Source organism: Brachyhypopomus gauderio, chromosome 5 (assembly GCF_052324685.1).
Source record: "Brachyhypopomus gauderio isolate BG-103 chromosome 5, BGAUD_0.2, whole genome shotgun sequence".
In the NCBI taxonomy this organism is placed as follows: domain Eukaryota; kingdom Metazoa; phylum Chordata; class Actinopteri; order Gymnotiformes; family Hypopomidae; genus Brachyhypopomus; species Brachyhypopomus gauderio.
Genome location: NC_135215.1, coordinates 33,732,714 through 33,759,190, shown reverse-complemented (window position 1 = coordinate 33,759,190; position 26,477 = coordinate 33,732,714). Strand labels below are relative to the sequence as shown.

Here is a 26,477-nt window from a genome sequence, read left to right as displayed (position 1 = left end):
CATCTTTAAGCCACACAGAATTATACATTTTCCTGACGTCGCCAAGGGCTGCGTATAATCCACTTCTGAATCTAAGGAGGACACCTCGGATGGGGTTAAGAACGTCAGGACCTTTATGAAGTAGATTGTTTAAGTCAACCCTTTGAACTCCTGGCTACTATTCCAGACGATTCTCACTGGCGTGGAGCTGGAGTGAGGATTGGGAGCAACCAGGTGGCTAATATACCACACCGGCCCATTCCAGTCTTTAAGCTGTTCTTTTGTGAACTTGACAGCGGCTCCTCTTGCCACCATATCTTGAATCTGTTCCCTATATGCTGCCTCCCACAGTGGTTCTTTTGCCAGCCGAGCTTCAGTGTTTCGAAAGGTTGCTTCCACTGCTTGGCGGTTATTTGGCAAAATGGCTGGGTTGACTTTCCAAGGGTAAGCTGTATCCCAATGAGGAGCATCACTGTGCTTGTCTGTCAAGACATATGAGAGACAGTCCTTAATTTTTTCAGTGGAGTTGCTATGAACCATCTGTCGCAGGTCCCCACCTGAGCTCACAAGAACTTCTCTGTAAAGTTTCGAAGAGGTCCTCATGGTTCGAGCAAAGTGGGTTTCAGACTGGTGGAGGGTCAAGTCCACAGACTCGAAGAGGTCGGGGTGGGTACCACCTATTGTTTTGCCAAGTGGTCCATCCCAGAGGATAAGATCACCCTCCATCTTCAATGGTTGTGGGACAAGCCGACCCTCTCTGTGACTAATCAACAGGTCGATGGTCTCAGGCCGGGTCAGCTCTGCTGCAGCGACATCCGGGAATATTTTCAGGAGCTGCTGCGGGGTGACAGGGTGACTGACATCGGCAATGCTTTCCAACCCATAGCAGACCACCTTGTGTTCTGAAGATCCATTCCTCGGAATGTGATGCATGCAAAAAGCCTACCAGCATGGGCTGTGTCAGTACAGGCGGTGCAAGCATTCGCCTGTGGCTTTGGCTGGGACCCCCTCTGGCCTGAGGTAGCTTTGGAATATGCCTTCTTAGCTACTTTGACCACAGGCAATTTTGCATAGGGAGTTGCCTCTTTGAGACCTTCATCCAGCTGGTCTAGTTCCTCCAGCACAGCCTCCTGCTTCTGAAGGTAACGCAGCAGGCAGTTGAAGTGGGTTTGTGGACTAAATCCATGCAGAGGTTCTGCTTTATACTCAATCCACTTCTCCTTAAGGGAGCTGGGCAGCTTTCGTTCTAGTGATTGGGCGACCAGCCTGTTCTTCAAGACGTCCTCCTCTCCCAGGATGACTAGATTGCTCAGGGCCCTCTCCACGGCCTGGATTAACTCAATTGCCTTCCTAGGGTTATTTCCCTTCACGGGAGGTAGGCTTTCAATATCCTCAGCAATCTTGAGAACTATCCTTGCTTTATTTTCAAAACGATTGTTAAGGCGCTTGAATATCTCATCTGGGGTCGAACAGCTGGAAAGAACTAAGTCTCTTCTCACCTTTTCACTCAAGCTTGCCAGCAGATGGAAGCGTGTGACTCCAGCAGTTCTCATCGGGTTCCCTAGCTGTTCCAACTCCGCCCACTCTGCTTTCCAACGATAGTAGTCTGTCATGTCTCCTGAAAAAACAGGCAGACGCGTTCTTTCCAGACTGATCTGTGGCTTTGAGATGGTAGGAGTTTTAGGTGGTAGAGAAGCCTCTGAGACACTAAGCTGGTTGACTGTTTGCAGTGCATCAACTGCAACAGGTTCTGGTTTGGGCATCCGGCTCAGTTTTCTCCTGTTCAGTTCCCAGGCCCGTGCTCTGCTTTTAAGGTTATAAATTTCCTGCTTATGCTGAGTGACTTTGTCAGACACGAGACGTTCCCATGCTAAGACCTTCTGCTCCAATTCATGGAGCCCTTCCAAAAAGCCATCACGTAGGGCAGGGGTGGCCAACCCGCGGCTCGCGAGCCGCATGCGGCTCTTTGCCTGGTTTCATGCGGCTCCCCACCCGTGGTGCGCGGTTAGTTTACAAGCCTAGCGAGCCACTAATACTTTTAAAACCGGCGTAGTGGAAAACACGCATTTGACTGTCTTCACAGCTAATGATTTGCACCCCCCCCCCCCCCCCCCCCCCCGCTCAACAGATTACACTCGCCCATGTACGATGTGGCTCTTTGCCGTAACACAGTAAGAAAAGTGGCTCTTGGTCTATGACGGGTTGGCCACCCCTGACGTAGGGCTTCAAATTCATGTTCTGGCATATCTGCAACGTTTGCATTTTCCACTTCCTTGCATTTTCCCTCTGTTCCTTCAATGTAGAGCAGAATCTCGGGTCTTGCAAACTTCTTGTACAGCGTTTCTCTGGTGAGCTGGACGGTGTCACTGTAAACAACAAGACATTGCTCGATTTTTGCGTTCGTGGTTCTTGCCTCTTCTTCACTGTCATCCACATCATCCAGAGCCTCCAAGAGGGCTAGCGCAGTGTCATGCATCCTGTTAAAGTCAGCACTGTGTGCACGCATTTCATCAGCAAGAGCTCCTTTTTCCAAGACGTCAGCAGTGAGAGACAGCTTATTTGCTCTCCTGGTGAATGTAGCTTGTGCAGAGGACCGTTTTCCCTTTAGATCTTTTCATTACGGCAGAATCCATTTTCCTTTGTTTTTGACGTTTAGAGGCGAAATTTATTTTAGAAGGATTTCTTCTTTTCTTTCGTTGAGGCACCGCAGTTTATGACTGTTCGGTTTTCCCACCGAAAGGGCATTGACGAAACGGCAGACAGATATAACTCTTTGTGGATTTGTTTATTTTCTTTATTTTCAGGTTATTCCCACAGCTTTTAGGCAGCCTTTAGTTGGCTCTTAGTCAGCATTTAGGTAGCTCTTAGGTCATAAACTGGTGATGCGCCGCCGTCAATGATAAAACGCCATGTTCATAATCTCGCGCGAGCGCAACTTAAACATTGTTTGTGGCTCCTCATTGGACACCAACTGCTCACAATGAGCTCGCATTGGACTATATTTAGAAGATAGCTGGCTACGTGCACCAATGGTGAGTAACCTCCCTGACCCGCAGTCACACAGTAGTGGATAAACACAACAATATATATATATATATATATATATATATATATATATATATATATATACACATATATATGAAGATATTCGTATTATATCATATAATATCTACATTTTGGGCAGTCGTGGCCTGGCGGTTAGGGAACTGGTCTTGTGACCGGAGGGTTGTGGGTTCGATTCCCAGAGGCCATGACTGAGGTGCCACTGAGCAAGGCCCTTAACCCTCAATTGCTCACTTGTATAAAAAATGAGATAAAAATGTAAGTCACTCTGGATAAGGGCGTCTGCCAAATGCCATAAAATGTAAATGTAAATATCTAAATGTGTGTTAGGAAGAGTGAGCAAGTGTTATCCATGACTTTAGATCAGGTCACTTTACCATTCACAAGCAATATAAATGTTGAATATAATTATTATATTATTCAATCTAATATTTAATTCTGGCATACTCATGTAATTGACAGTTAATAGAACACACATGTAAAGCAGCATTAAACATATATTGTTAAAAACCCATGTAATGTCTCTTATCCAGTCAAATTACTTAGTCAGAACTAACTGTTGTAAACCTATAATTAGAGATCATAGACATGTTTACATAGATGTCACACTGGTTCCTGCATTGTGGGTGGACGTTGCCACCACACTGGTGTGTGTGACGGGTAGGGTGAGCGAAAATAAATGGAAGCGATCACGCCAAGTCTCAGGGAAAAAGGATGGTTTAATATGTAAAGTGCGCAAACCAAAACCCGTGAACTGATCCGAATTTAGGATATAATAACCAGTGGTCAACTGGTACAAAGACAAGACATATATAGATGAACAAACAACCCTCAGGTGAGACGGATCGCGGGGTCCGCCCACCTGAGGGACGAACACAACACCACACCCACAGGACAAGCTGCTGCTGTAGACGAGGGCGACCAGTAGGGGGCCGCCGTATCGTGACAGTGTGGGCTTCTTGTCATAACTCATAAAACTGGACTGCAGAAAATAACACTACAGAGTGTTATGCAGTTAGGTCTTCAGAATGCCATAATATAATCCAAGCCATAGCTAATCACCTTTCAGGGGTGTGGATGATTTTAGATTGTACAACAATTATGGATCGTCAAGCAAAACCCATTAAATGTTAAAATGGCTCCATATTTCCACATTCCACATATTTCCTGGAGTTCCTAATAGGTATGATGCCAACTAGATGACGTGTGACACAAGTGGTCTAGCCATAATTGACTAAGTGTGGGATATGACATACAGTATGATAGCTAAAATGACCTTTAATGCACAAATGATATAATACTGTACCTAATCCAGCACTTTTAGTTTATGACAACCATAAAATACATTTTATAAACCAGTTCATTCAAAGGACATTTGATTTATTGTGTAAAATACATGCCTAGTAAACATGAAACCCAATACTTTTCAAAAAAACTGTTCCCCAGCATATTGGCATGAATTTTGAACTTGCATGCTTTATATTTTTATTCATTTTTATTACATTTTTAAATAGAAATATACTTTATTGATCCCTGAGAAAATTGCAGGGTTATGGAAGCTAGACACAAATTTTACCATTTTATCATGTTCTTTCACAACATAACCTACTAGATTCTATTTGACAAATATAAGGTGTCATTAGCACTGAGGAAAAACAAAACAAACAAACAACCTATCTAGATTTCTCCAACTAAGCTAGTTAACAAGCAATTAAGTTATATCAATATAAAGTGACTGACACAACAACTTATTTTTTTTCCATCTAACCATGGACTAGCTTCTCCGAGAGAACATAAAATCTCTGCATCATGATAAAAAAATAGTTAATCTTGCAATAAGAGAATTATTATAATAAGTTGCCTGTGATAGGAAAAAACATCCATGTGCAATACAGTGTAAAACATGTAATATACACAGGCGTAATATTCTGCACATGTACAGTCCAAACCGTCCAAAACAGGCAGGGTAAACATAGGGCTTGGAGTTTGTGTGACACCAGCATCTAGGGTCTGTCCCATAGGTTTAGGCCTGTATATGCATAAATACATATGTTTTTATCTGTTTCTACGATCTGGCCATCATGCTGAAGTTACAGGATAGTTTCCAAGGAGGTTCCTGAACAATCCACTGTGTCATAAAACCGCAGACAGGTTTTATGCTGTAGCAGCTTTTCAGAGAGATTACTTTGCCTCACTCCTTTATCTAGTTCAACACCCAGGTTAGTATATCTGCACAACAAAACATTGAATTGTTATAATTGATACTCAGTGTCAAAGTAGCATGCAGCATCACATATTTCTGAGACGCAGATGGGATAGCTTACACAACGAATGAAATCATAGCCTACCTGCAAGATACTTTCCAGAACACCAGTGTATTTATGGCCATCAACATTGCCAATGTAAAGAAAAATCTTTCCATATTACCATTGCTGAGTGTGTTTGGATAAAAGTTCCCTGGAAGCAGAAGTGATTGAAGGGTTAGTCATGTGCAGTAGTTTGGCACAAATACAGGAGGAAATGGCACAAATACACAACGAATTGTACTGCTTAAAAGATATGCCAAAAGGGCTAAGGAGGAAGTTGCCTTACCACCCGACACAAGACAAAAGAGCTGAACCAAAAAGGCACCCAAAAAGCATCCTCCTCCGTAGGACAGAGTAAGGAAGTGCAGAGAGATACCTCTGAGGTTGCTCGGAGTCAGACAGAAAGAAATGAGGGAACCTGAAAAAAGGGACACAAGAATGAATTGTGTGAAGGAGTGAAGGATAGATGTTCTGCTTTTAGCTAAATAGTAGGATGTGGTAGGAGTGATCATGTCATTACTGACTATCAATGGATCTTACAGAGAGCAGAGACTTAGAGGTTTTGCATTTGTGGACAATATTAAGAATTGATGCTTACATGCTGGTGTGACAAATGCCTCTGCTACACCCAGTAAGATGTACTGAGGTGCAAGTCGAAAGCAAGCCATGGAGGACACGTGCAGAACTGTGCCTGACAGCGTCTGCTCTACCTGAGAATAGTCTTTCCTGTGGATCTCAGTGATACCTGCAACTAGTACAGACAGAGCTGCACAGGTATGACCCACTGCTAGAAGATAACACAAAACAGAGCAGAATTTCTTTTAATCTCTTAAGTTTACTTAGTGAATCTTGGAGTCAGTTAACTGGTATGTATGTATCATTTAGTGGAGAAGCGTACTTATGAATTTGGTTGGAGAAGGAGGTGTTTTCTTTAAAGATAGGTAGCAGGTGCTCACAAATTCCAGTAATGGTGCTAAAATTAGCAATGGCAGAATACTGATCACATTCAGTGCTGCTATTGGTAAGAGGAAACCATTGATGTTCAGGTTTGAATGCATCGTCTGAAGATAGTATCCTGATGGAATCTGTAAAAACACAAATGTAAGTCAGAGGCTTAAATTTAGAAAAAATAATATGAATATGTAAATAATGTCTTTCTCATCTCCATTCCACCCATCAGTGCTTTCCCTCCTACTCTTGATCCTCTAACACAGTGGTTCTCAAACTTTTTAGACAAAGTACCACCAACTGTCAAACGAAAAACCTCCACGTACCACCTACTACCCCCCCCCCCCCCCCCCCCCAAAAAAAAAAAAAAAAAAGAAAAAGCTGTTTGGCAAGTTTAAGTTGTTGACGGGGGGGGCGGGGGGCGAATGTAAATTGTTACCGGGAGGATGTAAAATAGACACGAATTAAGTATTAGGCTATATCACGATGGTTGGCGCCAGAGCGAACTAGTAACTCATTGAATCATAGATGTGGATCAGAGGTAAATAAACTAGATTTTTTTTTGTCGACGTGAGAAATCGGATGTGTGGCGTGTGAAGACGGTCAAATGCGTGTGTCTCACGCATTTGGCAACCCTGCTCATTACACACATATGTTATAATGTAGTTCTCCTGTAGTTCGTGTTGGTAGTGGTTGGTACAGCACAAAAATTCTTCGTGCGACATGCCCTCATACGCATATCGCACGTAAACGAGCAAGTTGTCTAAATCTGCGACATCTAGGGATTCATCTAACTGCAGTGAGAAGCATTTACTCATTTTAATTCTCTCGGTCAATGTTTGTCTGACGTTGTCCACCATTTCATCAATTCTGCGAGTGACCGTGTCGTTTGAAAGATGCACCAGGTCGAACTGTTTAGCGACATTTTCTCCGCACATAATACGAGTAATCCCTTTTAGTTTCTGAATTTCAGGACTTGTCATAATTCTGTTTTAATAAAAAAAAATGTGTTGTGTAAAAAAAAAAAAAACCTCAAAGCATCTTTTATTTTCCGAGTTCATCTGGCGTACCACCGCGGGGTGCTTTGCGTACCACCAGTGGTACGCGTACCACAGTTTGAGAACCACTGCTCTAACATGTTTCTCTTTTCTCCTTACTCCTTGTCCTGTCTTCAAGTTCATCAGTGTGCTACCAACACTGAAGAAACCCACACTAGAAAGCTCTAACATCGACAAGAATCAACCAGTATCTCTTCTTTATTTTCTCTCAAAAATTTCTAATTATAGAGTATATAACCAATTGTCATTCTCACTTAGAACCAACTCCATGATGCAAATAAGTCTGGCTTCACACTGGCACTCTCTACTGAAATTAAGTTTACATTTATGAAGAAGCACAATGTGGCTAGAAAGCCAAAATGTAATCGGCCCTGATTCTATAAGACCTCTACTGCTTCAAGATTCACCTCTCTGTCCTCCTCAAACTAGAAATCACTGACTCAGAGTGGAAATGGTTTAGTTCATACCTAGAGTGTCACTTTTATTAGGTGACTTGGAAGGGAGTCTCTTCATGGAGACTCTCATCAATATAATTGATGCAATTGTGGATGACCAAATGTCATTCTTGGCTCATCACAAACTTAACTCCTCATCAATATTTGGAGCATTCTTTGGAGTTCAGTGTAAACAGATTTGTAAACAGATTATTCAATTGTGTAATATAGCTTTTCCTTTTGATTATGTGTTCCTTCTCTACTTGCCTGGGTAATACAAGCACGGTAGAGAAGCTGAAGTCCAAAAAGAGGGAAAAGCTTCACCAGGATCTTCACATTTTCTACACTTGTTTCACTGTAGTGTCCTCCGTTGTTCTCCTTGGCACGGTCCAGCCAGCTGGCCACGTCTCCACTCAAGTGACGATAATGGAGGCAACACATTTTTAGGGAATTCATAAACACACCCAGTGTGGTGAGTATCGAACTTCCTGTATATTTTCCAAAACACAAAGTTCATGATTTCAGAAAATATCCATGAAGGAAAAAGTTAGGTACAGTGATGCATATATATATATATATATATATATATATATATATATATATATATATATATATATATATATATATATATATATATATATATATAATTTATATATTGTGTGGGTAAGTAAATCCATGGTATCTGGATCTATTGTATGATCTATGCATCTATTCTAGATTCTTCTAGTTTCTGTTTCCTACCTTTTTTGGGATTAAAGATGAGATTGTTTCGTGCCATATGTATTGCAATTAGAGCCAACAGAACAGAAGTGAAGGGAATGAGAAAGCCCAGGTTTTTGGCCACAGATTGCTGTATATAAGCAATTCCCAAGTGCACAACTGCAGCATTTAGATTCACGAGCCAATAGAGCCTGTGGGCAAAATATGCACAAATTACATCTTGACCATATCTTCCAGAAATTTTATATAGATGTCTAATTTCAGCATTTATTGTACTCATATTTATGTACGCATAATCATCAATAATAAATCGTACTATTTACCAGTTGAAAAAGGACAGAATCTGGTGTTGGTTGTAGCCTTGAAGGTGATAGCCTGCTAATGGGCAAAGTACGGCACGTATTCCACCTGTACCGACAGCAGCAGCCAGCAGTCCTGTGTAGAAGAGAATATGTTGCTCCTGTGGATCAAGCTGGTGAATAGTGTTGTGTGTGTCGATGTAGAAATCCTCAAAAGGGAACGCAACTACAGGGAGCATCGCAGTTCCTATAAGGAGGATCAACAGCACAATGGTTAGATTCTGGATTCTGAAATGTTAGGTCCTGAGATAATGTTTCTTAGAGTCAGATATGATGTAGCCTTATACTTAATGAATAAAGCCAGGATCATGTTTTAAAAGTTTCATCAGGCTGTTTTATTGTAAATATGTGTGATTGTGGTTATTTCACAAAACAGTATTGCTTGAAATATAGATGCTGTTTATAAAAAGTGCACACTGACTACTGATTTTTGAGTGAGCAAATTTTAAAAGCTGACATAATACGTTTTTGCCTAGGAAGGGATTATTTTAATTCTCATATAAGCTTCATGCATTGGTATACTTCTAAGTGCCAAATTTTCTGTCATATATTTTGTCATAACTCTTCTGTAGACTAAAAACACAGTACTTGAGTTCAATAAATTGATGTTTTAATACGTTTTATATGTCAACATTCATATATGTCAAATATGTCTGTTAACAGCTTGACAGCTCTTGTACAATACTGAGTTTTTTTAAACCCACATTACAAATGTAGAATCTTGTTGAACACACCTTCTGATAATTGAAAACCTTTCAGGACTTTGAGCTTAGTCATGAGATCAACTTACCAAAGAAATGAAGGAGAGTGCAAAGATAGAGAACTTTTGTCCTTCCCAAACATGTCTCTGCAAACCAGCCCACAAGAACAGGTGTAAGTGTACTGGCTCCCACAAAACAAAGGTTCACTGTGGCTGCTTGATAATTGTCATATCCCAGCTTGATGGTGCAAAAGAGGATCATATTGCAAACAATCCCAAAGAAGGTGAACCTCTCGAATAACTCCACAAAAAGAACACAGATAATCACCTGTAGCTTCTTTTCAGACTTTAAAGGCTTACATGGACTAACCATCCCACTTGCGCTGCGAGTGGCGGAGACCCTTTGGAGTGGATGGCTATCATGAAGGCCAGGAACATTCACAGCCACCATGCTGCTTCTTGAGGTCCTGCTTTAGAAGTGTTGTTGGGGCACTGGAGTATCACCCCTATCCACGCTTGAAAACTGCAAGAGCAATTTCACACAGCCCTGTGAAGTCTTGTGTATGGCTGCATGTAAATAAGTGCGCACTGCTCCTCTGCCGAGAGTCCTGCGAAATGTTTGTTCTCCTGTTCTCCGCACTAGTGTATGAACTTCTGCTCTCTGGCTTCTGGGGCACCTCATTAGGGCAGTGGACATGATACCAGTGTGATGGCACGAGCTTTGATGGTGAAACTGATATCAGGAATGTGTGACATATTTTCATAATGAGTTTCTTGCTGGTTCTAGATTATGATTAGTTATTTTGTCATTACCCCAGATAAAAAAAATAGTGTATAGATATTGAGATTTCAGAAAGAACATGTAAAGACCATCACAGTGGTAGTGTAGTTTATGTGATGTTTTAATTCCCTGGACTTTTTACATCTGATCAGAACATACACATACATGCTTTGTATTTTTATTTTTTTTAATCATTGTATATAAAGTAAAGTTTTAGTTATTTACTATAGAAAGCAGCAATATTATGACAAACAGTCCTGAAAGTAAGTGGTGGTAAATTAAAGCTAATTAAATACTTAATGATTGGAGATGCCTACAGCATGTAACGTGTATTTGTGAAAGACCTCAGTCCTCTGTGTTAGGCCTGGGTGTCAGGCTTAGTAAGAGTAGAAGGGCATGAAGTGTGAATTTAGCCACCTAAATGAATCTGCTCACTTTTCAAACCCTTTTGAGTCCCATGGTTAGTATTTTTTTGGAATGTGTATAAATAATGTCCAAAAAGACTTATTTACTGGATGACAAACAATAGACAAACAACAATAATAACAACAATAATTTTGTTGACGAAGTAACTTTTAACAGCTAGTCAAAAGTAATTGTACAATAGTTCAGCTATTCCAGCTAGCAAAATGGAAAGTTCAAATATTAATTATTTTTGGCGCCTTGATTTTCAAAAAGTCAAATAATTTATTGGAAGAATTTTTCTTAGTGAATTCTCAGCTTCTTTGTTATTGTTTGTGGTTCTTGCTGGCTTATTGCCACTTGGCATCACAAATGTACTGTTCTGAATGGCTGCGGTGTGCTGGACTTGAATATTTCTGCCTGAGCTCACCAATTATAAGCAGAGAAAGGGCCACACTGGTGGGGCTGACTGAGTGTGAATGGAGCTCTGAGCTAGTAGAGTTGCACTAAAGAGAGAGAAAGGAAACCAGTAAGACTGAAAGAATACCAGCTCTGTGTGGTGCATCAGTGAATACGCTTGTAGTTTGGTTGCCATGGATCCCATCCTGTTTCATCATGGACCTGAAGCACTTCCATGAAATCATTTCCATTGTCATTTTTGTTTCGCTTTTAGTTTTACATGTAACTGTTGACATTATTTTAGAACCACCATAAAGGTTTGTGATATTCTATAAGTTTTTTTTTATTTGCTCAAATTCAATTCAAATTAGCATTTACTGTTAATAATACTATTTTATATAAAAAATACTATAATTGATTTTGTGCCAGTAAATCTAATTTGCAGTTGTTAAACTTTCCTCTAGGAGGCACTGTTTGAATTGGCATGGATAAGGCATGGATAAAGCATGGATAAAGCATGGATTATTCAGGATACAAAAACTTCTTAAAATATTATTTTAAAGACCAGCATTTGTGTAATGTATACTTTTGGTTGAATTCAGTTAATTAATTTACAGTATGAACTGCAAGACTATGTGCACTATCATTCACTGCACTTTCAGTTCTGAGAAACTAAAGTGCAGCAAATGTGTTCCCTCTATTATAACACCTAATTCTGGTAATAACTACAAGACCCTTCTTAATTAGGTAATCAGACAAAACCATTTATGTACTGTACGGTCCCAACTGCTGCACAGTTGGTAAACACCACGCATCGTCGTAGGTTCTCTATTAGTGCCGAGCCACAGTGGCAGCTGGCCAATAGAGGGCGCTAAGGTGTCTGCCTCACTAGTGGAGAAATTTACATTTTAATATTACATATTTTTTTAATGCACAATAAGGTGTAAAATATAAAATACATGGGACAGGGGTGGGTGGGGAGGGGACTGTATATATGAACCTTCCTGGTTCATATACAGTCTCTGACATAAGTTCTGTCGCTTATCCATGTTGTGGAAACAAAAGCTTATAACCTGACTTTAAATTCATTGATTGGTTTTAGAAATGATTCATATGAAAGCTGAAACCCTCCCAAATGAGATTTAATTTACGAAAATAAATTTGCTTTACTGCATAAATATTGATCATTTAATGAACACAGAAAGGTCTGATTTTGGCAAGATAAAAGTTTTGTCGCCTTGTCATATAATGCACCCAATCCTAGTTTACAGCCTCACCTGTGCTCACTAATTGATTGGTTAATTAGTGGGTGTGTTTAAAAAGCACTACGGCACCCCAGACCTTCACTTGCACTGCAACTTGACCTCTAACAACATGCCAAAAATCCCTTCTGCGACCAAAGCCTTGATTATCAAGACGCTGAAGACCAAATCCACTGCAGAGGTGGCTGGCACCTTTAATGTGTCTCAGCATCAAGTACAAAGAATAAAAAAAATGATTTGAAGAGACTGGAGATGTTTTTGACAAGCCCAGGTCCGGTAGACCCCACAAGACAACTGCTCGGGAGGAAAGTTTTTTGGTTAGAAAATCCAAAGCCAGTCCCTCTTCCACTGCAGCAGAGTTCCACCAGGCCTGGTCACCTCAAGTCCCTGTGTCAACTAGAACAGTTTGTAGGATTCTGTCTCGAGATGGCCTCCATGGTCGAATCAGTGCCCAGAAGCTAGCACTAAACAAAAGGCAGGTAAAAAAATGTGTGGCATTTGCCAAGGCCCGCAGCCTGCTAAACGGATGGACGTTGGCAAAGTGGCAGAAGGTGAATTTCTCAGATGAATCTTCAGTTGAATTACATCACAGCTGCCGCAAATACTGCAGGAGACCTACTGGAGCTGTATGGATCCAAGATTCACCCAGAAAACAGTCAACAGGTGGCGTTGGCGAACGTAAAATGGACACAGATTGAGTGTTATATCGCCGGTGGTTGGCGCCAGAGCTAGCGAACTAGTAACTCACGCAATGCGTGAGAGTTGGCAACCCAGCGGACAACATTAAATGTTACCGGATCGCACACAAAATATTAAATATGGCTCTAATAGCACCACAACGTCATTCACCAGTGTTATGAAGCATATATTTGTATATGAAGTGAATTATTTGTTTGATTTTCACCTTACTTTCTGTGGGCGACAAAACTTTTGTCTTGCCAAAATCTGACCTTTCTGTCTTCATTAACGGATCAATATTTCTGCAGTAGAGCAAATTTATTTTCGTAAATTAAATCTCATTTGGGAGGGTTTCACCTTTCATATGAGTCATTTGTAAAACCAATCGATGAATTTAAAGTCAGGTTATAAGCTTTTGTTTCCACAACATGGATAAGCGACAGAACACTTATGTCAGGGACTGTATATATATATTATACGTGGTTATATATAATTGCTTATTTATCACTAGGTAGTCCGCTGCTTAAATAACGGGGAAGCTAAATGGTCTTTATTGCAGTAATAAATAAATAATAGTAAAAGTGATAAAAAATAATTAAATATGTCAGAAATGTGTAGGTAAATGAATATTGTACTTTTAATTATACAGGCCTACTGTGACGCCGGGGGCGTCGGGACAGAGGCAGCCAGAGACGTAGGTTGCACGGGAGGAAGTTTATTATCCATGCAGACATAAAAGAAAACAGACAGAGATACTTTGACGTAAGGAAAAACAAAGGACGAGCGTAGCTGTCGAAACAGAGCTAGGGGGGTCCAGTGTAGCTGGTAGAGGCAATGTGCAGCACTGGACCGAATGACCTGCGGGCTTAAAAAGAAGAGACATAATTGTGAACAGGTGTTTAGTATTCGGGAGAACTGGATGGTGGGAGTGGTTGCATGCTCGGGGGTGTGTGCTGGGACCGGCTGCTGGCCGGGACGCGCGCCCTCCGGTGGCGACCCAGCCCCCTCACCGTGACACCTACACAATATCTTCAGTTTAGAGTTGTGTATACTGTTGTGTATACTGTCAATAGTACGGCCCAGGTGGGCACAACACACATATTAAAACCAATACTTTTATGGATAAGCAAGCCTAACAACGTAACCAAGAAGTAAGAAACAAAATGGATGATAAATAAGTTCTTTTTAGGTTATCTAATGGCTGATTTGAGTCACGGATCAAAACCGACCTGTTAACAGGTGAAAGATACATCTTGCTGATGCGCTGGGACACATCATCAGTGATGTATCCTGGGGTCACTGGGTGTTTCGGGTCTTTCAACATCAGACACCCTCGCCCAGGCGACCCGACCGGAGTTGATCAGACTCCGGTCTGTGTTCCAGCAGCATTCGTCCACGGATCAGCCCTCTTGATCCAAAGCCATCTTGTGGCTCTTTCTGCAGCTTCAGTTGCAGACCTGATGGCTTTCCTCTTAGCCTCACCGGTGAGGCCCAGCATGGTGAGGACTTTACAAAGGGACTGCCCTGCAAATCCTCGGCATCCCACCTCCAGAGGTTCACAGTATGTCCTCCAGCCTTTGCTCTTACACTCCTCCACCAGCTCCTGGTACTTGGCACGCTTCCTTTCATTTGCCTCCTCCATGCGTTCCTCCCAGGGCACTGTCAGTTCCAGAATGATCAACTGCTTGGTGGAATCAGACACAATGACCATATCTGGTCGGAGGCGAGTCGATGTTATTCTTGCTGGAATCTTTAGCTGCTTGCCCAGGTCCACTTCCAGCTACCAATCTGTGGCAGTGGTACGGAGACCTGAACTGGCCCCTGCTTGAATATTGGGCTTCTCTCCAGCTCTGTGGAACCTGATGGACTTGGGCTTGCAGTGTCCCTTGGTGCTCTTAATGGCCTTGGCTATACTCTCAGCAACCGCCTTTAGCACCTGGTTGTGGCACCAGCGATAACGCCCCTCTCCAAGTGCTTTCGGGCAACTACTGAGGAGGTGTTCCAGGGATCCCTGTCCTGGGCACTGGGGGCAGGATGGTGACTCTACTTTGCCCCAGACATGGAGGTTGGATGGACTAGGTAGGACATCATAAACCACCTGGACTAAGAACCTGATGTTAATCTGATGTTTACTCAAATGGGTAAAATTCTCCGGTTTAAAATATAGTCTCCCGTTAAAACTTTTTTGGCATTTGGGTCCGTATCCAGTTAATCAGGAATGTGATTGGGTCCGGACAGGACGGCGTTCGGGTCCGGACCGCGGTCCGCCATTTGGTGATACCTGGTATATGCAAATAAATAATACCACCAGTTATCTACATTAAAGATGAATTTCAATGGCTGGTGAAATATACCAGTTTGGAATGCTTAATGTTCATAACTGCTAAAGAAAAGCTTGTAATGTGTCAGAACAGTGATCAAATATTATTTGTAAAATTTTCGATCTTCTTTAATTGTCATTTTCAGGTTGATGCGGCTAGAGCAACTGGACTATCATCAGTTCTGATTCTGCTTGACCTTTCGGCGGCCTTTGACACAGTCAATCACGAGATCCTCCTGTCCATCCTTTCAGGCCTTGGTATCACTGGCAATGCATGGACGTGGTTTGCATCCTACCTGGAGGAACGTTCCTACCAAGTAACATGGGGAGGATCAACATCCACGCCATGCAAACTCCCCACCGGTGTTCCACAAGGCTCAGTGCTGGGTCCAATTCTTTTTTTCCCTTTATACCCGCTCACTGGGTGAGACAATTTCTGCACATGGCTTCTCTTATCACTGTTATGTGGATGACACCCAGCTCCTTTTCCTTCCCACCTTCTGACACACAGGTTTCAGCTCGAATCTCTGCATGTCTAAAAGACATTGCCTCTTGGATGGCAGCTCACCAACTAAAGCTTAACCCAAGCAAGATGGAGAAGCTGTACATCCCTGGAAGAGCCAGTCCTCATCGTGATCTTTCTATCCCATTCGAGAACACCGTGATCACTCCATCCATGGAAGCACGTAGACTTGGTGTAGTTGTCGACAATCAACTCTCCTTCATGGCCCACATTGCTAACACAACACGATCATGCAGATTCGCCCTTCACAACATTCGGAGGATTCGGCCATTTCTCCCTAGGGAGGCCACTCAGGTCCTTGTCCAGTCCCTTGTCATCTCAAGACTGGACTACTGCAATTCCCTCCTGGCTGGTCTTCCTATGCATGCCATAAAACCCCTGCAACTGATCCAGAACGCTGCAGCTCGGCTGGTCTTCAACCTTCCCAAGTTCAGCCATGTCACTCCCTTGCTGTGATCCCTCCACTGGCTTCCGGTAGCTGCCCGCATCAAATATAAAACCCTATTGCTGGCCTACAAAGCAAAGAACGGTTCAGCTCCTCCTTACTTGATGGCCATGGTAAAAACCCAGAAGCATACCTGCCCTCCGCGCCTCAAGTATGACTCGTCTTGACCCTCCATCATCCAGGACACATGGGAGACAAGCATCCAGACTTTTCTCTGTCCTGGCTCCAAGGTGGTGGAATGAACTTCCATTGTGTGTCCGAACATCGGAGTCACTTGCTGTCTTCAGACGCCGACTGAAGACCCACCTCTTTCAAGTGCACTTTACATAATTATGCTTTCGTCTACTGTGCTCTATCATCTCTTTCCTCAGGTGTTTATTACAGGTACTGCTTACTGTCTTTTTCTCAGGTATTGCGCATAATTGGGTTATAGGAATTGCTTACTGTCTTTTTCCTCAGGTGATGTGTATATTCAGTTATAATAATGACTTGGCATAATTGTTAGGTATCATATGACTTTCGTCTAGTGGTTTTTCCAGCTTAGAGTACCTTCTGTCCAGGACTATCTATACCAGTGGCGGATGCTGGTCTTTCAAGGAGGGGAAGCTCAATTTTGACTTGAGTGATAGAAGTCAGTCTCCAAACACAAGCAGCTACAACAAAAACGACCAGAAATAGAAGCTCGATTTGTCGCTAATCGTTTTTAACGAAGAAAATGCCGCTAAGAGGATTAGGAAAATCTCCAGTTCAACTCAGAACAGAATGAAAAATTAAAAAAAATTAAATTAAATGCTCCCGTGGAGGTTTACACCAAAATATCGCTGATTCGCTCATTTCGCTGTCAATTCGTCCTCAGACAAATCATCCAATCATCATGCAGAAACTGAGCGTCCGGGCCAGCCGAGGCCAGCCCACTGCCCCATAGACCCCCAGAGACGCTGAGCGTCCGATGGGCGGGACAAAGCCCAGCATTTATCCAATGGCTCGTCTCTTTTCGCTGCACTCTTTGCTTCGCTATTGAACTCTGTAGACGCTCAGCGTCCACACCGTTTAAAGCACCGTGAAGCTGCGGGACTGAGTGGGAGGAAAGCCGCGTCGTTACCAGTGATAAGAAGCTGATTCTGAATAAAAGTTGAGCGCGTTGTAGCGCATATTTAGTCAATGACATGTACACACAACAGTATATGTTTGATCACTTATTTTTTGACATTTTAGGGGAAGCTGAGCTTCCCTTGCAGTCTTAAAGCAATCGCCACTGATCTATACTACCTTGGAGATTCCAAGCAACTATGTACCACTTTTGTAAGTCGCTCTGGATAAGAGTGTCTGCTAAATGCCATAAATGTAAATATAAATGTAAATAAAATAACAGAAAAATGTCAAAAGTATGCTGAATTCTCTAAACGAACGTGCAATAAAATCAAAGCCGCGGTGTCATTTTCACATAAAGACATTCTATGGTTTTGGCTGTTCTGGCTCTATTGTGGTGCAATAACTTAAGATTTGCTGGTCTCCATACACTTGCTGTATGAGTCCCTCCCACTCCATGGTTTCTGGTCTGCAGAGACGCATAGTTGCTTTTGCTTGTCTTGGGCTTTAGGAAGAGGATCTCGGACAAAAATTGGTTTCCATCATTCGGTCATTTTAATTTTAACATTACACAGTAATTCATACTCAGTTTGTCCTGAGGATTGGGGAGATAACAACTTGCTAGTTTATAACAATATAGCAATAAGAGATCAAATGAGTAGAAATTAAGTTAATGGGACCACAGGAGGGGTATCACATTAGTATCATATTCTCCAGATACAAATGGCAATAGGGACTAAATCTACAATAGAATGTGATCCTGACCAGCCACAACAAACCACGCAAATCAGCTAAGTAGAACTTACTTCCCTAACTACCAAACCATTGAGACTGTGTCTGTTAGCCGTGGCAGGTATAAGAATAACAGGGCGATATGTTTTAAAAATCTAATTAAAATTAAATTAAATAATCAACATGAAGTGAGCAGCAATATTAAGCTAAGGCTAGGACTTTTAAACATTAGATCGCTTGCATCAAAAGCTGTGATAGTAAACGAAATAATCTCAGATAACAGACTAAATGCACTCTGTTTAACAGAAACATGGGCTAGAGTAGGCGAATATGTAAGTTTTAATGAAGCAGCTCCTCCTGGATACAGTTATGTTCATCAGCCCCGTATCACAGGGCGTGGAGGTGGAGTAGCCACAATATATGACACAGACATAGGTTTTACTGTAAAACCAACCACCTCTATTAACTCATTCGAGGCTTTGATAGGTGAAATAGGCAATAATCTTATAGGCAATAAAACAAAGCTTAAATTAGTGACCATCTATCGACCGCCGGGTCCCTACTCAGAATTTCTTCAGGAATTTGCTGAGTTTCTTTCGGAACTAGTCTTAACCATCGAGAGATTTGTAATTGTGGGTGATTTCAACATTCATTATGAAAATGAATCAGACCCACTGAAAATTGCGTTCGACTCCATACTAGATTCAGTAGGTATAGCCCAAAATGTGACAGGGCCTACCCACCGCTGTAAACACACCTTAGACTTAATACTTACTTACGGATTAAACATAGAACATCTGGCAGTCATCCCCCAAAATGATGCCATTTCAGATCATTTCTTACTAATATATGAAATGACTTTATACAATGTACATCAGATGCGCCATACAAAAACCACGCACACTATTACATCCGACACTGCAGCAACATTTATAAACGTACTGCCAGAGCTACCGAACACTATGCCACTGCAGCCCAATGAATTGGAACAGGCAACACAACAGTTTTATTCCACACTCAGCAATACCTTAGAAAGTGTAGCTCCAATTAAAACAAAATTAATTAGGGAGAAAAAGCTATCACCATGGTATGACGAACACACTCGTCTTCTAAAACAGGCAGCTCGAGCAGCGGAGCGAAAATGGAAATCCACCTCACTAGAAGTGTTTAGAATCACATGGAAAGACGCCATAGTCAAATATAAACATGCCCTAATAAAAGCTAGAGCCGCATACTATTCGACACTAATAGAAAACAACAAGAATAACCCTAGATTTCTCTTCGCGACGGTATCTAAACTAACAAGAAATATCAACGACACTAGTTCTAACACAGCACTTACACACACTAGCGATGAATTTTTAAACTTTTTCAATAATAAAATAGATAATATCCGACTACAGTCATAATACATCGCAGCCTAACCTCCAATCCAACCCCAGTAGTTCAGCTATTAGTAACTATGCATCCAAAAATATTACTGAGCTAAATATCTTCAATCCTATATCGCAAAAAGAGCTCACAACATTGATTAATTCGTCTAAGCCTACATCATGTATATTTGACCCAGTTCCAACCCGTCTATTTAAAGACCTACTCCCAGCCACTGCAGGGCCCTTACTTAATATGATTAACTCCTCCCTTAACCTAGGTTACATGCCCAAACAATTAAAATGTGCCGTAATTAGACCCTTGATTAAAAAACAGAATCTCGATCCGCAGATTTTAGCCAACTATAGACCCATTTCTAATCTCCCATTTATCTCTAAAATTTTAGAAAAAGCAGTTTCCAATCAGTTAAACCACTATCTCCAATCAAATAGTATCCATGAAAAGTTCCAATCAGGATTTAGACCAAACCACAGCACTGAAACAGCTTTACTCAGGGTAGTGAATGATCTACTAATATCGGCCGATAATGGGCTCGTCTCGTTCCTTATACTGTTGGATCTTAGTGCAGCTTTTGATACTGTAGACCACAACATTTTGCTGGATAGACTAGAAAACACAGTAGGTATTAAAGGAGTCGCACTCTCCTGGTTTAGATCATATTTAACTGACCGCTTCCAATGTGTAAGTGTTAATAATAAAACCTCTAAATCTGTGCAGGTTAAATATGGTGTCCCACAAGGGACAGTCCTAGGACCACTTCTATTCACACTGTACATGTTACCCTTAGGCGAAATTATGCATAAGCATGACATCAGTTTCCATTCCTACGCAGACGACACTCAGCTATATTTATCGGCAAAACCCGATGATTTAGGCGCAAACAGTAAGATTGAGAAATGTGTAGAAGAGATAAAACATTGGATGGCATGTAACTTTCTAGCACTAAATGCCGATAAAACAGAATTGATAATAGTTGGGTCTAGGGCTGCGAGAGACAAGATACATAATGCAGCATTGAATCTACATTCTTTTACTATAACCCCCAGCGCAGAGGTAAAGAACTTGGGCGTCACAATAGACCCAGATCTCTCGTTCGATACACATATTAATAATATAACTAGGGTAGCGTTCTTTCACTTGCGCAACATTGCCAAAATTAGAAACATATTAAATATTAGTGATGCAGAAAAACTAATCCATGCATTCATATCCTCTCGTTTAGATTATTGCAACAGTCTCCTAGCTGGATGTTCTGGTAAATCGATAAACAAACTCCAGCTGGTTCAGAACGCAGCAGCACGAGTTTTAACAAAAACTAAAAAGTTTGATCACATTAGTCCCGTACTATCGTCATTACTCTGGCTGCCAATTAGATTCCGTATTGACTATTAAATACTTTTATTAACATATAAAGCGCTGCATGGCTTAGCTCCAGACTATCTTAGTGAACTTATTGAACAATATAACCCAGCGCGTTCACTTCGCTCGCAGGACGCAGGGTTATTAACTGTTCCTAGGATCAAAAAGATCACAGCAGGTGGAAGAGCCTTTTCTTTTAAAGCTCCACAATTGTGGAATAATCTTCCTGCCTCTATTCGGGACTCAGACACAGTCTCAATGTTTAAAACTCGATTAAAGACTCATCTGTTTAGTTTGGCCTTTGATTAATCTGTTACATATTTACTACATCTCGTATCTTTTCTCCGAGGTTCACCTGGAGAGTAACATTGCAGTCGGAGCCTACAATACCAGCATCGCTGCTCCGACACGGAATGAAAGCCTGGCGTTCATCAACAGACATTTACAGTGACAATATCATAACCCAGAACTTTCATTTTTACCTTTACTTAGTCTGATTGTGTGATTTGTGTGTGACTTGTGTATTTGTCTGTATTTTGTGTAATCTGTGTGTTAACGGGCCGCCCAATGGAGGATGGGTTCCCTTTTGAGTCTTGGTTCTCCCGAGGTTTCTTCCTATTCCCCACTATCTTAGGGAGTTTTTCCTCGCCACTGTCGCCCTTGGCTTGCTCATTAGGGTTCTGGACCCGTAGTATTGTTAACCTTTTAAATCCTGTAAGGCGCTTTGTGACAACATGTGTTGTGAAAAGCGCTATACAAATAAACTTTGATTGATTGATTGATTGATTGATCCAGTAGATTCAAAACATATAAAACAATATCAGAGTGGCTGAAGAAAGACCAAGATTCATGACACCAGTCCTACTGAAATCGTGCAGCATTATATGGAAAGTTTTGAGCCATATGAACAGAAGCCATTTTGTTATTAAATTAGTCAAAATATCTCCTCACTACTGGAAAGAGTGATTATAATGAGAAATTGCTTTATTCACCAGTAAGATAAGAAGTGCTAGATGTAATGTTAATAATTATTGTAATATTGTCTGTAAGGACAACCTGAATGTTCCCCAATCCTATGGTGTCCAGGCATCTCATAGTACACCTACTTTTGATTTACATAAATCTGAGTATCAAACGGCATATGTCTTACTTCCTTTTTGAAATTCAGGTCTAGACAACTTTAATCACATCATGGTGGAGCTACCTATAGACCGGCCCCTCAAGTCAGACATTACAGCTTTAAAAGTATCAGTAGATCAGAACTTCCTAAGCATTCACTTACATCCTTGTCAGACAGCACAGGCGAAAAATAGACACTCTTCAGTGTCCACTATGCCATTCACTTAGTGCTCTGTCATACACAGAGAAGAGCAGATCACTTCCCTGAGGTGGGAAAGCAGTGAAAGGATCAAGTGTACTAATTAGCAAGGTGGCTTTTGCTTTACAGCGCCAAACGGGCAGTGCAGATGTATAGGGCAAAAGGATTAGGCCTTTCTCTGTTGCTGGAAACTTGGGCATTGAGGTATAGCAGCCTTGGGATGTTAAGCTGGTGGGGTGCCAAAGGGGCTGTTGTGTGGTGTGACAATGGTGCTCCCTCAGCCCAGACGGAGGATGTGATAGGGGAGCTAATGTAGCCTGTGGGTGCACACAGAGAGGTGAGGGCACCAACCATGTTACCATATTAATTACACAACATGGGACGGCGCGCTTCCTATGTAATAAACGGACAATATATTAATTTACAAATTAGCAGTCCACATTTGACTCCGTATCTACATCTATGGGAGGAGTCTGTGTTTTCTTCTTTTTCATTTATGGTTTTTAGTTTACCTGGCTGGACATTATTGACAGTGCCTTAGAAATGCGTGTTAATAAATTGCTTATAAACTATGTGTGAAGTTTTATTCATGAAAATCTTGCCTGTAAGTTTCAGCATTGCCTCCTGACTTACCATAAAACATCTTCACATTCTCGTCTGAGAAGGTTAGCTGGGGCTGATTGTGAAGAGGAATGCCATTGAATTTGGAGCGTTTTTGTGTCCGACACTCTTTTGTACTCGAGCTGAAGAAAAGCATTGTGCAGCTGGACACCCTGAGAAAGAGTGAGTTCGGAGCCGTTGTCTACATATGCTTCTGCCCGGCCTCCGAGGCCTCAATAGCGTGAATAGCGTTGGAAAAGGCCGTACCAAGGCAAAACAATACTGCTGGGCGGCTTTGAAGATTAAGAAATTAGGGATGGAGAGGTGGGGGCATAGTTAAAAATACCGTATCAGTGTTTTTCCTTATGTGTTTTGTTTTGTTTTGCTTTGTTTGTTTGTTTTACACTCTTTTGGATAGGTGTGGAACAGGATGGTGTTTTAAAGGTTCTCTTAGTTGTATGAAAGTAAGGCAAATATCAAGATTTTTGCATTTCCTCTCACCAGGAAATAGTGTTTCAGCCTTTTTTATTTTGGTAAGTAGTGTGGGTGGCTTGTATCCCTGTATCTCTATAGTAATGGCTCCCTTACTGTGTAAGCCTTACACAGCCTTTCAAACAGTTCCCTTAAAGTGTTCCACTTTTAAAAGCAATACTTTGATGTTAATATTTCAAATGTTTGCCAAAAATGTATAAAAAACTTTTTCTTTTCTCAAATTCAAATCAAAGAATGGGGCATACTGGCACTTACCTCACTCCTCTCCTGTTGCTAGGAAACGTCATTGCATTGGTTCAGTTCCTTTCCCTTTCTGGCTTCTTTTTTCCTATTCTGGGTTCTTTTTTCCACATTTTTGTCTAACTGAAGACAGCTTACATATGAGATGAAAACAATTAGGGCTTTGAATACTTTGTTTGCAGTTTGTCAGGGTCATACTGCTCACTGGCTTGCCAGTTTTGCCAGTGTAAAAGCTCAGTGTAAGACCAAAGTCAACATCTCACTTGAACTACTGAGGGCGTTTTGAAAATAGCTTAGTTCAAATGCACACGTAAGCTCAAGCTGGAGCTTTAAATGTTACCTTTTCATTGATGAACACTACCAATTGACTCACTTATGTTGTGTTTAGCTGTTTTATTTTGTAACCTTTCAGCTCTGATGGAGAGTGAGGACATGTTGCTGTCTGCTGCTTTGAAAGGGCCTGGTCTAATTAGCTGGAGCTCTGTGTCACAACTGCAGAAAACTGGCCAATCAATACACATTAATTAGGCTGAGTTAGCAATCTCTGCCTTTGGCGGATGCTTTGGATGTAAGAGATTTGGGTTCTGACGTAGTTTTCTGGCCTATTTAGAAAGTATTTGCCAATTATTGCCATTAGACAAATGTAATGGACAAAAAATAAATGGACATAAGACTGTGTGTGTACACCGATGGAGTGAGATTACTAGGCACGCACAGTGCTCCATTTCAGCAGTGTGCAGTGGTTTTTGGTACACCTGCCAATCATACACTGGAGATTTGTGTTTCTGTTCAGTGATTACCATATGCAACAGAATGGGTGTGTTTCGGTGTCAAAGTGACACCTCTCCTGTTTTAGTGAGCCACTGAGATTTGCTAATATCTGAGGTTTCCTAAATTTCTCTGTGTCTGAGCCATGTTTACTTGTGTGGGTATGTGTGTGTCATCTCTCCTCTCCCCCGTCGAGTGGCAGAGACGTAAGTCTGGGCTTGGCTCCGTCACTGGGGCTCAGATGAAAGGCCCTCTCAGTGCCTCCTCTCCTCTTTTCTCTCCCAGGACTCAGGGAACCTGATGTCATTTGGAAGCACTTTGATTTAAAGCTTCTGTTTGAGCCTCTGAAGGGGGGTTTTGTTCTGAGGCTGGTATGTAGAGAGCTCCACGACGCAGTGGACACCACTCTCGGCCCAGGGAAAATGAATTTGGGAAACGGGGCTTACAATCGTCTCCACGAGCCTCACTGCATTATAGTACCACAATGACAGTTAATCTTCATAACGTATGAATGGTAACCAGGGCTTGTGAACTGTTGGCTCTGACAATGACGCTCCAGGGTTTTAAATGTTGATTAAGCATCAGAAAGTCTGAGGAGCTCTGATGTGGAATTGTCTGCATTAGTGGATTAGAGGTCAAATCTATCCCAAGTTTTACATGTGCACCCATGAACACTTCTCTAATCTTCTCAGCTCCAGGTCATTGTGTTCAATAGTGTAAATTAGATGTTTTCAAATCCAGCCTTCAGGGACCATAGAATGTATTTGTTCAGTTTGAACAACTCCTACACCTAAACCAGATAATGAAGGACTGTGGAGTTCTTGATTACCTGGCAACAAAGCTGGCAAAGAGTGGATGTGTAGACTACATGAGGCTCAATACCAAAGGTTTGTATTGAAATAAGAACACTTTGCATTGAACCCCTTCCTGTTAGGTGTGTACTTATAATCAGTAATGGGAATATATCCTCCATTTTATTTAAGCCACTTTCACTTTCATGCAAGAGAGACCAAATCACACTGCTGCTAGTCAATGGCTGGTAGTACCTCTCAACCTCTGGTGTCATAAAAATGTAATTGCCCTTGACATTATATCATATTATGACGTTGTAACTGGACTTACACTCTAATTGTACTGTGTTATTTGGTATCTATTATTATGCTTTGACTGAGACTGCGTTTCTGTCCTTTGATTTCAGTAGACTTTTCATTTTCAGCAAATAATGCAACTAATGCGTTTCCAACCTATTTTTTGTTATATGTATTAAAGTTCTATCTGTCTATCTATCAATCTCAATAACGTTAACATTATTGATTTACACTAAATCAGATCTGACTTACTTCCTGTTCAGAGGCTGACAATGAAGTAGGCTTACCAGTTGTGTAGCAATCTGATGAAATTCTGTTGCAACTGGAGGTCATATTCCCTTCAGGTTTTGCCATAATATTTTCACTACTTAAATATTCTTTTTTTAAATTTTCCATTTAAAAATTTTCTTTAGTATTTAAGAGGATTGGCTAAAATGTCTTGTGCCTTTTACCATAAAATGTTTGAATTTGATTGTAATGGTAGCTGTGTCTGAATTTTACTGAAGTGACCTAAGATAAGATAAGATAATCTTTTATTAATCCCTCAGTGGGGAAATTTGCAATGGATCACTAATCACTTCTAATTTGATTTTAATTTGAGTAGAGCATATTTATTTATTGTTTTGTATTTTACAATGTTTGCATACAGATTGTTAAGTTTAACTTTTCACATTGTGGGTTCATGAGGCCAAACATCAATACTGTTCATTGTATTGTTCAAAACCAGCTGCTATTTCTTGAAAATGTACATTTTGATATGACAGATATCGAGAAATAAGCAAACAAAAGGCTAAAACAAATTTAGTTGCTGGTAATGACTGAACACATTGAACATAGGATTGAATTCACATTGTTCAAAGGTTTTACTTTGTTACTTTTATTAAAAATGCTGGAGTTATGGTTTGTATTTAGTCCATAGGTTTTCTATGCCTTTGTGTTAAATTGCTAATATCCAGCCAGTCAGATACCTTTTTGTCTCTGACATGTATATCCATATGAAGGTATTATTATTTCAGAGGTTT

At 41.2% G+C, this 26,477-nt stretch overlaps 1 protein-coding gene across 1 annotated transcript; it reads right to left on the bottom strand.

The window, feature by feature from the left end:
- Window positions 1-4,483: 4,483 nt before the first annotated feature.
- Window positions 4,484-10,018, bottom strand: slc15a5 (solute carrier family 15 member 5). Its single transcript, XM_077004646.1, has 9 exons — window positions 9,658-10,018; window positions 8,832-9,054; window positions 8,530-8,699; window positions 8,056-8,276; window positions 6,247-6,433; window positions 5,947-6,135; window positions 5,635-5,766; window positions 5,391-5,499; window positions 4,484-5,271 (listed from the first exon to the last, which is right to left on the bottom strand). The coding sequence occupies exons 1-9, from the start codon at window positions 10,016-10,018 to the stop codon at window positions 5,133-5,135; spliced, it is 1,731 nt and encodes a 576-aa protein (XP_076860761.1). The 3' UTR covers window positions 4,484-5,132.
- Window positions 10,019-26,477: the final 16,459 nt, after the last annotated feature.

Coding starts and splice junctions, on each gene's coding strand:
- slc15a5 (XM_077004646.1), bottom strand. CDS start 10,018: ATGGTGGCTGTGAATGTTCCTGGCCTTCATGATAGCCATCCACTCCAA. Junction 9,055..9,657: donor CACTCTCCTTCATTTCTTTG/GTAAGTTGATCT, acceptor TCCTCCTTATAG/GAACTGCGATGCTCCCTGTA. Junction 6,434..8,055: donor ACCGTGCTTGTATTACCCAG/GCAAGTAGAGAA, acceptor GTGTTTTTACAG/ATTCCATCAGGATACTATCT.